The 12,309-nt window shown below is 38.0% G+C and overlaps 2 protein-coding genes across 13 annotated transcripts in view; one reads left to right on the forward strand and one right to left on the reverse strand.

The window, feature by feature from the left end:
• The first annotated feature begins 27 nt into the window (after positions 1–27).
• Positions 28–1,794, forward strand: LOC133518825 (adenylate kinase). Of its 2 annotated transcripts, none has more exons than XM_061852556.1 (4): positions 28–122; positions 249–378; positions 564–800; positions 1,245–1,794. In XM_061852556.1, exons 2-4 carry the CDS (start codon positions 277–279, stop codon positions 1,632–1,634), a joined length of 729 nt encoding a protein of 242 aa, XP_061708540.1. In that variant the 5' UTR covers positions 28–122; positions 249–276; the 3' UTR covers positions 1,635–1,794. The 2 variants fall into 2 exon arrangements, with proteins under 2 accessions (XP_061708540.1, XP_061708541.1); XM_061852557.1 differs by having other exon boundaries at positions 46–126.
• Positions 1,795–5,795: 4,001 nt separating this feature from the next.
• The window catches only part of LOC133518817 (guanine nucleotide exchange factor DBS-like), a 138,621-nt gene continuing 132,107 nt past the window's right edge, over positions 5,796–12,309 (reverse strand). For 9 of the 11 annotated variants that reach the window (XM_061852540.1, XM_061852541.1, XM_061852545.1 and 6 more), the window contains 2 exons: positions 8,671–8,803; positions 5,796–8,268 (listed from right to left, as the gene is read on the reverse strand). In XM_061852540.1, the coding sequence (XP_061708524.1) occupies positions 8,171–8,268; positions 8,671–8,803 (231 nt within the window). In that variant the 3' untranslated portion in view covers positions 5,796–8,170. Of the gene's footprint in view, positions 8,269–8,669; positions 8,804–12,309 lie in introns of those variants that run through there. The other 2 variants (XR_009799538.1, XR_009799539.1) reach the window with 1 other exon arrangement.

The raw sequence follows: 12,309 nt of genomic DNA on the forward strand, positions 1-12,309 counted from the left end.
TCCTTGACGATCACAAATGGCGCAAATCAAGGTTATCAGTTGATTTTGACGTTTATCGACCGACGTCACCACATGTCGGCGGCATAAATCTTTCGCCACTAATTATTTAACAAACTCCGTAGGTAGGTGTGTATACTTTAATTCAGATAAAAGATAGAACAGTGCGCTTGATGATTTAGTCGGCGCTGGACGCTTGCGTTGATTTTCTCTCATTATTTATTGTACATACCTAAGGTTTTTTTCTACAGGGCCTAACTTTGAAATAACTCCAGCGTTATGGCACCAGCAGCTACTGCAGTGAAGCCCCGGCCCAATGATGACCCTATTGGCATCAGGGCAGTGCTTCTGGGACCACCGGGATCAGGCAAGGGCACTCAGGTAAGGTTGGATACATAATAATCACTTGCGCCCTTTGACCTTCATTTAATCTCATTAATAAAGTTCAAGTTTGTTACAAATAACTTGGTGCTTGAATTAATGGTGTTACGTTATCATTACATAATTATTTCTATCCCATGTTTGTTTATGCAGTATAAAATATGTATAAATATTTTGTTTTGTAGGCCCCAAAGTTAAAAGAGAAATACTCTGTTTGCCACCTCTCCACTGGTGATATGCTCCGCGAGGAGGTTTCTTCGGGCTCAGAGCTCGGGCGTAAGCTGAAGAAGGTCATGGATGAGGGCAAATTGGTGTCAGATGAGTTGGTTGTGGACATGATCAACAAGAACCTGGATCAGCCCGACTGCAAGTATGGGTTCCTTCTAGATGGCTTCCCCAGGACTGTGCCACAAGCATCAAAGGTGAGATAATATTACATATTACAATTTTGTTATTATGATTACAGGAAAGGGAATGCTTCATCAGTATAATGAAATTATAAAAAAAGAATAAAAATGAAAACATCAAGGCCTAGGGGTGGGGTGGGGGGGGGGGGGGGCAGACGCCGCAGAGGGCGGCATTGTATGTAAAATTTGTGCTTTAGTGCCCCCCCCCCTACCTGTACTTGCCTAGGCCCATGGAAAACATCCAAGTAAACAACTTTAGCAGATGTACCTTTCTGAAAATAAAAGTATTGGTGCCCAGTTTACATTATATCATTTGTATTCTATTGAACATTGCTTTCATTGATAATAAATTGTTATTTTGTAACTAGTTATCTATAATTTACTTTTTATCTATCATTTAACTTAGGCCATATCAGTGATTAAATTAATTATCTTTGATACATTTTTTCTTTCTTTCAGCTCGATGACTTATTGGCAAAAAGAAAAGCAGAGTTGGATGCAGTCATTGAATTTGGTATTGAGGACAGCTTGCTGGTACGTAGGATTACTGGCAGACTGATCCACCTTCCAAGTGGTCGCAGCTATCATGAAGAGTTCCATCCTCCTAAGAAGCCAATGACTGATGATGAGACCGGCGAGCCCTTGATCCGTCGCTCTGATGACAATGTTGCTGCTCTTCAAAAGAGGTTAGCAACATACCACAGTCAAACAGTGCCACTGGTAGACTATTACATGCGGAAAGGACTTCACTACAGGGTAGATGCGTCCAAGCCAGCGGAGACCGTGTTTAGCAAGATTGATAATATCTTTAAAAGCAGGATCTTCAACAGACAACGGGCGGCTCAGTAAACATAATCACTACATTAAGGAAAGGTGTTGTACAAATCTCGTTTTTTATCTTTTCATGGTTTTGACTGGTTGAGTTGCTGTATTTTCGAAAATCTTTATATTTGATCTACTCTAGAGACTATTTTTTTCGAGCAAATACAGTGGATTTAAAAGAATTAAACATTGTGTTTGAATATCTTATTATATACCTACAGAGAAAAGGTGCATAGAAATTTAGTATGCAGGGTGGGTACTTTTTCTGCAATTGACCGTACTATGTATACACATATACACTAATGTCTCGTCATACCTAATATTTTATGAATAATATTGATATTTATGTAGGTTTCCAATTTTCCATAATAAATACAGGTAAACAAGTAAAAAAATAAAACACTGATAATTCCGTTATATTTTATTCTCGATAACATAATTTGTTTTGTCAGACAGTTAAGAGTGTATTTCATTATCATAAGCTCGATTAAAGGCATACCACGACTGAAAACTCCGCCCTGATTGCTTATAACATTTCTTAAATACTTAAAACTTGCATATTTAAGTTGGTAACTGTGAATTCTGTAGTAGATAATGTATAAAATTGCTATTTCAACGTGTAAACTACTCTAGAAACGACTTACACAAAATATTTCTACCGACTACTAGGGATGTGCCCTAAATACTAGTACGAGTAGGCATACGTTTATCAACCAAATGATCAGGTCAAGCTAAATAGCGTGGGCCAAAACAATGAATGAATCAAAGTGCATGGAACACACATTTGTTCGTAAACATAACCTTTTACTTTCAACTTAATGTCTACGAGTATAAGGTCGACAATATTTTAGTTAGTTTATACGCATATTGCTTGTCGTGGGAGTAAAGAGTTGCTATGTTTATTAGGTTGTAGCTAAACGGTAAATGCCGCCTCGAATATGTGCGATTTACGTCATTGAGACAGACTTTTACAAGGTTTCGTGACTCCTTTAAATTATAAGATGGCCTTCGTTTGATCATTATTACAGAACAATATGCAAGAAAGTAGCTACCGATTTAAAAAAAAGTCATGCCGAGAAATTAATACTTTCACTTGTGTTTATATGCAACGTTTCAGCAATAAACTAGAATGAATTATAAGTTATAACTCATGCGTCGCCACGTAGTGAAACAGTTATGATGGAAACGAGCAATGGTTATGCTGTAACTTACAGTAGGGAGAGAATCAGAAGAAAGTTAGGGTAAAGATAAGATTTCAAAGATCTTTTAAAAAGAGAAATAGTCATATAAATCCTACGAATACGCGTTAAAACGGTATATGAGGGTATTAAAATGGTTATATTTAGTATAAAAATCACTAGGAAATTCACAGCCGTTATACAATATTTGCACTTTGAAACATGAATTAATTAGGGTATTTATTACGGCAGCATTTATTTTTCTTACACATTTCCGTTACAATCTACTAGTTGCGATGTAAAGGCCTTATTAGGTACATTATTTACCAGCTACCACGAACCGGTAAGGCACCATGGAAGATGACACCGAACTCCGGTAGAAAGTTTTGAGCGAAATAGCAGATCTATTCTGGCCTTAACTCACCGTTTAAAGTAAGGACGGACGCAATGTTTATTATTAAGCATGAAGAATTTCGTACATTGACCCGCCATTTGCTATGCCGCCGGTCAATGCCACTGTGCGAGCGGGACAGCAATATCATTGTACGCGTGCGATAGAGACAGGAAGTGGCAGGTCAATGTACGAAATTCTTCGTGCTTAGGGATAAGCGTCCTTACTTTAATAGAGATTAACCCCCTTATTCATAAACGTCTACTAAAGTTAACAAGCCGCTAATAATCATTTGTCCCTTTCCATCATATCATTACGTCGGAAAGGGACAAACGGTTATTAGCGGCTTGTTAACTTTAGTAGACATTTATGAATAAGGGGGTAAACCTGTACTAGACATAGAGGTAGAGAGTAGAGATACCTTGGGCTCTGTCATGAAGTGGTTTCTATCCCTGAGGCCCTACATCGAATATGTTAGATACCTAGGCAGATAACGAAATTTCGTTTTTCGCGGTAAGCCCTCTGGCTTTATATTGTTGATAAGTTGGTTGCCACGGTTTATATTTTTCTTATACCTAATTTCCGATTAGTCAGGTAATGTGGAAGCTTTAGTGCAGTGGTTCCTAAACACAGAAAAGTAGAAAGAATGGGTACCTCATACTTAAGACTTATACAAATTGTGTCTAATGTTCCTTATATTCCAACGCGATTTAGGAACCACTGCGTGAGGGTGTTTACATGACCCTTGAGATAAAAGTATTTATTATTAAAATTATTTTCTATCATATGCCTATTACCAAAGATTCATGTATTGAAAAATATGTGTATGTAAAATCTAAGAAAAAATCGTGCCGCCGAGTGTGACAGCTGAAGAAGACGCCTGCAATGTTTTGTTCAAGTAAAGAGAATTTGAATCGCTCGAAACGATGCCGCCATCCATATCTTTGGCCTATGCTCTATGAGATGGCGCGACGATATTAAACAAATTTAACACATATCAGTGGAAGAATAAGGATCAAAGTCTAATGGCGTTCTAGTTTTAATCATGTGTCGAAAGATGGCAGTAAATTTACTTTGACAATTCTACTTTACTTCAAATTCTCTTTGGTTCAAGGTGCTGTAGGTTCAGAAAACGGATAAAAAAAGTCGTAGCGCTTTTTTGGATCATTATACCAAAGAGTAAAGTAAGTATCATTATACGGATGCCATAAATTTAAGTAGCAATCTTGAGGCCTTTCTCTATGGACTTCAATGATTTGAATCCTGAGTTTTTTTTCACTTTCGCTCGATGGAAAAGTCACAAACATAGGTCTAAAATGCACTTTAAAAAATTATAATATTTATAATAAATTTTGCCAAAAGCTAAACGTACGAAAATTACGTCTAAAAATGAGCAATATTATGCTTGAGGGAATTCAGCGATTACTTTTTTATTAAATAATAATTAAAAAAACATGATATCCGTGTTCCCGGGCACGCACTTCCATCTCGCTCACGCTGATGCTCAGTGAGAGTGAGAGAACACGAACTTACTGCACCTTGAACGTCTACTTTTGACAAGCAGAGTTATTTACTGTATAAATACACCATAAATATATCTTCAGAGCCGTACAGTGTCAACCTCATTAGTGGTCACATTCAAAATACGAATTTCTCTTATACTTTACGCATCTAGCTAAAACAATTTATGAATCTTTGCTATTACTTATTTTAACGTTAAATATATGACGGGACTGTTTCCCCAAGAGAGTTTATCCATCCTTTCGTGAGTGATAAAATCCTAAATAATCTATAATTCTAGAGATACATGCATACTTACAGATTTTTAATCGTAAGAAATTAACAACGTAACATTGACAGATGATAAATCTAAGTCCGTCTTTGGAGACATGAAATAGCATTGTAGGGGTTATGGATTTAGATGAAATTTATGATGCCTGGGTCAATAAAAGTATATGCAATCAGGCGGGTCCACACAGAGCGAGCACACGCGCGAGGCAATTTCCTCGCGAACAAAACGGCTAGTGTAGACTTGCTTCGGCCGAAATTGCCTATATATTGCGCGTATGCTCGCTCTGTGTGGACCCGCCTAATGAATTGTGTCGCATGTTATACAGTCGGCATCAATAGGATTATGTTAATCATGACTATAATTGTTCCTGAGTAATAGTTGTTATCTATGTATGCAATTATCCCCTCGGGCGGCAAAACTATATTTTAAAGCGAGGTGGCAAGTTTTCCATATTAAAAGAGCGCGTCCGCGAAGAGAGAGCTTCCATTTCGAGGCATCTTGCCGCACTAGGAGTTATGTATATCGACGCCAATACCCATAGTACAAGCTTTTCTTGGTTTGGGGCTAGGTCCAACTGTGTAAAAGATTGTCCAAATATTCATTTATCACCTGTACATTTCGCATTCAAAAGTATTTTCAGACATCTTTTTGTAGAGCTATTTATTACCTACATAAAGATAATTTTAACACCGCCTCGTCAGCTAGCTTTGGGGCTGACTGGACATCGAAGACAAATGCGTTTAAAGCTAAAGATGATACTTGCAAGAATGAATAAAAATAAGCTAGTAATGGGATAGTAGGAATGTATAAAATAAATAAAACACAAATCAAATGGACAATAAGTGTATTGTGGTCAGCTCGAAAATGAACTTAGTTTATATAATACAAAACATTTTCACGAAATGAAAATAACACATTAGGTACATGAAACTACAAGTCAAAGAATGACACTAAGAGACAACTTCTACGCATTCACAATGGGAAATGAATATGACAAATGATTTCGTTTCATCTCATCTACAAAAATAATTCTAATTAAATTTTAAATGAATGCCGACTAGCAAAAACACATATCTATTTGTAATCAAAGGTTGTAAAGGGGTTTAATGTCCAAGGGTTTCGAATGGAAAGAAGACGTAAATTTTGAGTGTGTACTAAAATTATAAATTACACCGTCTGCTTCACACAATTTCACAGCACTTCACAAAACTTCTGAACCGTTTTTAATGAAATTTGGTATTAAGAGTGCTTTAGCTCTGAGGTCGTCATCGTAATCAAGCTCGTAGGAGTGAGGACAGTGAGGAGTTTTTAGACAAACCAAAGCCCACACAGACCTTCTTGTTTTATGAATATTGATCAATAAATGGTAAAAATAACATTCATAAACACAACTACGAGCTGCTTACGCATTGTGGACAGAATTGAAAATAAGTACATAAATCAGATTTCCCTCCTTTTATTGACCCTATTCCTTGGACTTGAACAAGCAAAAAACTTATGCACCAACATAGGCAGTATGGACCTTTAAGCACCTTCCAATTAAACATGTACATAATAAGATATTTAAAAATGTATAAATATGGATCCCAATTTTATCTTAACTGCATTTGCATCTTAATGCATAATTATATTCTTCATATGATTTTAGTAAAATTTTGTAGGTAATATAAATTTGTCAAAGATAACTAGTGAACCTAGTGATATGAAAATGATCGATGATTATGAAATCTAAGTCTCACCTTAGGGACAAAACTAGGGCAGGACTCATACAATATCTATGCTATTATTTGTTCATAGAGCGGAAAGCCGCATTTTCAGCTTATAAAATCGACAACACCCATGAACAATCACTCAGAAAGAGCAAACTTTAACTATAATACACAGGTCCCTAACGGTACAATACACCCACAACAACTGTCATGGAAAAGGCGAGCACGAGTTAACACCAAAAGCCGTAGCAAATAAATAACTATAATTAATTAATAAAAGTATGTACAGAACAATTATGAAACAGTCACGGCTTACTTAACGCCCTACGCTACCAGGCTCGCATAAAGTGGGAATGCACAATCCATAAATTCAAAAAAATTCCTTTTAAAAAGTCACACACTTCTTACACAAATGTAAGTAATGAAACCTATTGGCATGAATTTATAGTTGAAATTTCGATAGCATATTTGAATTCAGAGTTGAAAGGACTTTATGTGTAGCCATTTAAATTTTTACTATAAGTTCACACCATTAAGTTTATTATTGTTCGTCTGTAAAAAAAAACATCTGTGTCACAAATAAGAGACAGTGAACAACATGCGTCCGCACTTTAAACACGGTCTTAGCTTTGGATTACCTTATCGACTCAGCTACAACTAATACTAATTTACAATAAAGCTTCTTTAGAACAACATTTACAATAATTAACAAATATTATTGTTCGACATTAACAACGAGGTGGGGTGACTCTACTAAAGGTGCCTATACATACAATCCTATATCAAACCGCTACTCGTAAAATTTATGCCTATCGATATTTTAAAGCAGGCGTTCCGACAATGAAGTTACTTTTGGAAGTTACCTATACTTTTATTATTTCGTTTACTATATTATTTTCACTTGTGAATTGAACTCATGGCCTAATTGCCATGGCCATGAACATAATTCCTTACTCATCTCATCGTTTGTGGCGACCGAAAACCTTTTAACCATAAGGAGCGCAAGTCGCACTAAATATAACCACAGTCACATGCTAAGCGTAATAGACACCTATGCTTTCCTTCAATGCGGCTTGGGGAGCACTATAAATCCATATATTATAACATATGTGATGCGTTACAAAATCCACCTCGTATTTTCTAGGCATGTTATTTTTTACGTCAAATTGGCGCTCGAATTTATAGGTCGATTCCTGAATAATAAGGATACAATTAAATCAAGCCAAGCTTGCAATGAACAATTTGACAGACACCTTTCTAAAGATGTTATCTTCGCCCAGGACCTTGAGATGTTAGAAACCTCTAAGTACCAGAGGTTTTAGACTTAAACTTTTCTGCCGACTCGGATCCCGCAAGCGGGACTCACCAAATAGGCTTTGCAATTGCCAAATTCATTGCAAACTTAGCTTAATTGAACTTTCATAACATCAGTTAGCTGTCGACCTACTCGTACATCAGAACTGTTAGTGGTGTAGACAGAGCTGTGACCGGAGTCAGTGGTCGTGCAACCGGTCGTGTGAGCGGCTGGACGAGCGGGAGGTCTTGCGCTGGTCGAGGTACGCCGCCGGCGCCCAGCCCTCGCCGTGGCCGCCTGGTAAGGAAATTGAACGTTACTGTACAGCAGACGTTAGCCGGTCTTAGGAAGCATCCGCAATTCCTCATAGAGTTATGCCAACGTTTAGAATTTTTGGGCACACGGGATTCTCTATACATAACATTTAACTGTTTTAAGTTTAAATCTCCTGAGATAGGGTAGATCACCCACGTGAATTAAAATGGAAATCAGGTCATCACGCATGCCATTCAGTGTTGACTGTGCTAGCAGGTCATTAGCTTACTCTAAGGTGGTCTTGATCATGAGGTATTAAGTGAGGGGCGCGGAGCTCAGAATCTCGGGCCCCGAGCCCCAACATAATAGAGCCCACCACTGCTACCGTGTTTTAAATCTGCTTCTAAACCATGGAAGGACTGAGATTGTTGGATTAATACGTACCCGCCAGCCGCACGTACCACCAGCCCGCGCAGCCGACCTTGAGCAGCTCGGCCTGCTGGCCCTCGCGCAGCGACACCTCGCTCGCGCCCACCGCCGTGTACTCCGACAGCGCCACCAGCGCGCACCCCACCGCCTGCGCACACGGACGGGTCATAACCTTACTACTACATTATATGGTCAAATTTGGTGTCACATTTAACTAGACATCCGTAGGCCTTATCACTTTGTAAGAAAGTTCACTCACAATGGTAAGTTAACTGGTAAAGAATTTAGGGAACCTGATTATTAGCGACGGGATTATAAAAATTGGTTTTCTACTTTACCTTGATTTTCAAACGATCATAATATCCTTATACCGAGATAGATGATAATTAGTAAATAATATGAATAGCTTTATTGTCTGTTTCCATAAAATTTATAAATACAGTAAGGGCTTTCAGAGAAAACTAGAATTGGTTCTTTAAAGGAGTAGAAACCAGAAAATAAGGTGCAACAAGAACATTGCAGGCACACTTCTTCTATAAGAAACGGTCATCAGGTTTGTGAGGTACAAGGAGATAAGTATCTATTCGTATGTGCTGAACAAGTGTTGAGTAATGAGCTGATATGAGCATTATCAAAAATTTATGTAGCTCGGCTCTAAGCCCAATTACAAATGTAACAAGCTAGCTTTATCTATTTAGATATTACTTACGTATGATTTGAAATAAACATGACATATGTAGTTAAAAATTAACTTAAAATCGTTACTTAAAGTTTGTTAAAATATTCATTTTTACATAGGATTCAATGTAAATATAGGGATAACTAGTTTTCGGGTATGATTTTTTCTTCTTTTAGTAAGCTATCACATAAATATAAGTTTTTATCATGTAGGTAGGTAGGTATCTGTTAGTGTTTAGTAGACTAATCATCATTCATTCGCACATAAACCGAAGCATGCAATTTGAGCTTAACCACCTTAGAGTTGCGATTCCTTTGCCGGCAAAAATGCAACACTATTGCACTTCTATCTTTTTGCTAGTTTATAACTAACACATGCAGTTATTTTTAAGCAGTTTATACATTCACACGTATCATATCGAGGGCTTCATGCTAAAGGGGCGTATAAGCAAGAACCCTACTTTTCAGGAGAGACAAAAAACTGAATAACTTTTGTTACAATGTACCGATTGTTCTACAATTTTGCATAGAGTATTTAAATTACTGTCTGTTTCATGTGTCATGCCTAGTTTCGTTCTACGTATTCTAAAAAGCAGTAATTATGTAGTTACGCCTCTTTACCACGACAGTAATTTCCGACATATAGGTTGAAATTTTTTGAAAAATACTTGAGATTTATGGTCGTATAATTCTTTTTTTTTTCTATTCGATAATTTAATCATGAAAGGTGGAAATACTGTTAATAATGCGAAATACTTTAATTTTACAGTAATTTAGTCATCATTGTGTAGTTGCTTCTATTTTTTCTGATTTTTATACGCCCGTCTGGGCTGACGAATCTATCGTGTAAGTATCCTTTATTTGTGGCCGTATAATAGGGCGCCAAATTATATTTTGACTAAATATTCATAAATTCATCTAGATTTTACCATTAAAATGATTCCTGATGGTTTTGATAGTGTCACAACTGTCCACGAGATTAAGCAATGTCGACTCGAGCTGGTTACCGATTGGGTAAGTAACTATTTTGAATTGCCACTTTGAGCATATCAGTGTTTCAATAGCCTCCGTGGTCTAATGGTTAGAGCGGTTGTCTCTCGATTCGGAGGTTCCGGGTTCGAATCCCGGTGGGGACACTGTCAAGCAAAAGTCGCTTTGTGACTTTGTGAGACTATTCCCGGTTTTGCTAGGACATTGCAGGCTGAATCACCTGATTGTCGGAAAAGTAAGATGATTCTGTGCTTCGGAAGGCACGGTGTAAAGTCGTTGGTCCCGGCTGCTATCTATCCGGTGGTGCTCGTCGTGAGAGCCATGTCACAGGCCTTTGGCGACTCAATAACTCTAACACCAGGGTTTTTAAGGTACATCAATCTTACAACCCACACGATAAGAAGAAGTGTTTCAAAAGACAATCACGGCGCTTATTCTGATTTTTGCCTATAATAGCAGTCGTTTAGCACTTCGCTGGGAGCTAGAGTTAAGACGTGTGGGCTTACTTAAGAAAACTGACTTAACTGAATTCCAATAAGATCATTTTTACTATTTGTGACAGTAGGTAAATGGTAGTCGCTCAAAAGTCGAGTAGTACAAAACGATTTTATAGAAAAGAATAAAATTGAAATTGGTAGTAAAGGATGCATGGAAATTGCTAAGACAACACAATGACAGCTTTACTAAAAAAGCAGTCAAGAAACAATCAAACGATTAAATTTAGAGTGCATTAACTAAAACAAAAGGTTAAAGTTAAAACGTATCAAAACTTGTATTCAGACAATAAACATTACTCCTTCTTTAATGGTACCACTGGTAACAAAATTATAACTATCTTAAACAATAAAATATTAATCAAAACTTCTAAACAAATAAATAAGACATCATTTATCGTCATTTCATAAAAAGAAACAATATTAAATCTTCTGTACTAATAAACCTAAAAGTAGTTTAGCTAACAACTTAACTCATGTACGTCTCCATCAAATTATAACAGAGGAATGTTACACTTAAGAATTACTACCACCCCGACGGAGGACGAGTGGCTACAGACATATGAGGTAATCAGCCCGCAGCGCACGCAGTGGACCTTAAACAGCTTTGACTCCTTCAAATCTCCAGGAATGGATGGGATCTTCCCTGCGCTTCTTAAATGGGGCGGGAAGCATCTCACTCTGAAGCTGACCATCGTTCTGCGCGCCTGTCTGGCTCACCGGTACGTGCCGAAGCAATGGAGGGAGGTCAAGGTTATCTTCATACCGAAACCAGGTAAAAACGACTACTCGGACCCCAAATCCTTCAGGCCCATCAGCCTGACCTCTTTCATGTTGAAAACATTAGAGAGGTTGTGTGACAGGTACCTTAGAGAGAGGGTGCAAATTCATGTGCCCTTGCATCCAAACCAATATGCCTACAGCCCTGGCAAATCTACAGAATCGGCACTTCACGCAGTAGTAAGTAAAATTGAGGTGGCGGTCAAAAACAGATCCATGTGCTTAGGAACCTTCATAGATATAGAAAGGGCTTTCGACAGGGCCAGGTTCAGTAGCATTATAGCAGCACTGGTAAGACATGGCGCGAATGCAGTTATGACAGAATGGATAAACAACATGTTGAGCCAACGAACCATCAAACTCGGGACGGGCGAAACACAGCAGGCATTAATGGCAAAAGGATGCCCCCAAGGAGGAGTCCTATCGCCACTACTATGGAACCTTGTGGTGAATGACCTGATCACCACACTAAATAATAATCACTATTACACAATCGGCTATGCTGACGACATAGTGATACTGACGAGCGGCAATCATGCAGGTACGGTATGCGATGTTACCCGCTCTGCACTAGCCATCGTGGAATGCTGGTGTTTTAACAACGAACTCTCAGACAATCCCAACAAAACTGAGCTGGTTATGTTCACCAACAAACACTTTCGCCTGTTTGACACTGAACTCCAACTATCTGCGGAAGTAAAGTATTTAGGGG

This window comes from Cydia pomonella, chromosome 6, assembly GCF_033807575.1.
Source record: "Cydia pomonella isolate Wapato2018A chromosome 6, ilCydPomo1, whole genome shotgun sequence".
NCBI classification, from domain to species: Eukaryota; Metazoa; Arthropoda; class Insecta; order Lepidoptera; family Tortricidae; genus Cydia; species Cydia pomonella.

Coding starts and splice junctions, on each gene's coding strand:
- LOC133518825 (XM_061852556.1), top strand. CDS start 277: ATGGCACCAGCAGCTACTGCAGTGAAGCCCCGGCCCAATGATGACCCT. Junction 379..563: donor GATCAGGCAAGGGCACTCAG/GTAAGGTTGGAT, acceptor TTTGTTTTGTAG/GCCCCAAAGTTAAAAGAGAA. Junction 801..1,244: donor CTGTGCCACAAGCATCAAAG/GTGAGATAATAT, acceptor TCTTTCTTTCAG/CTCGATGACTTATTGGCAAA.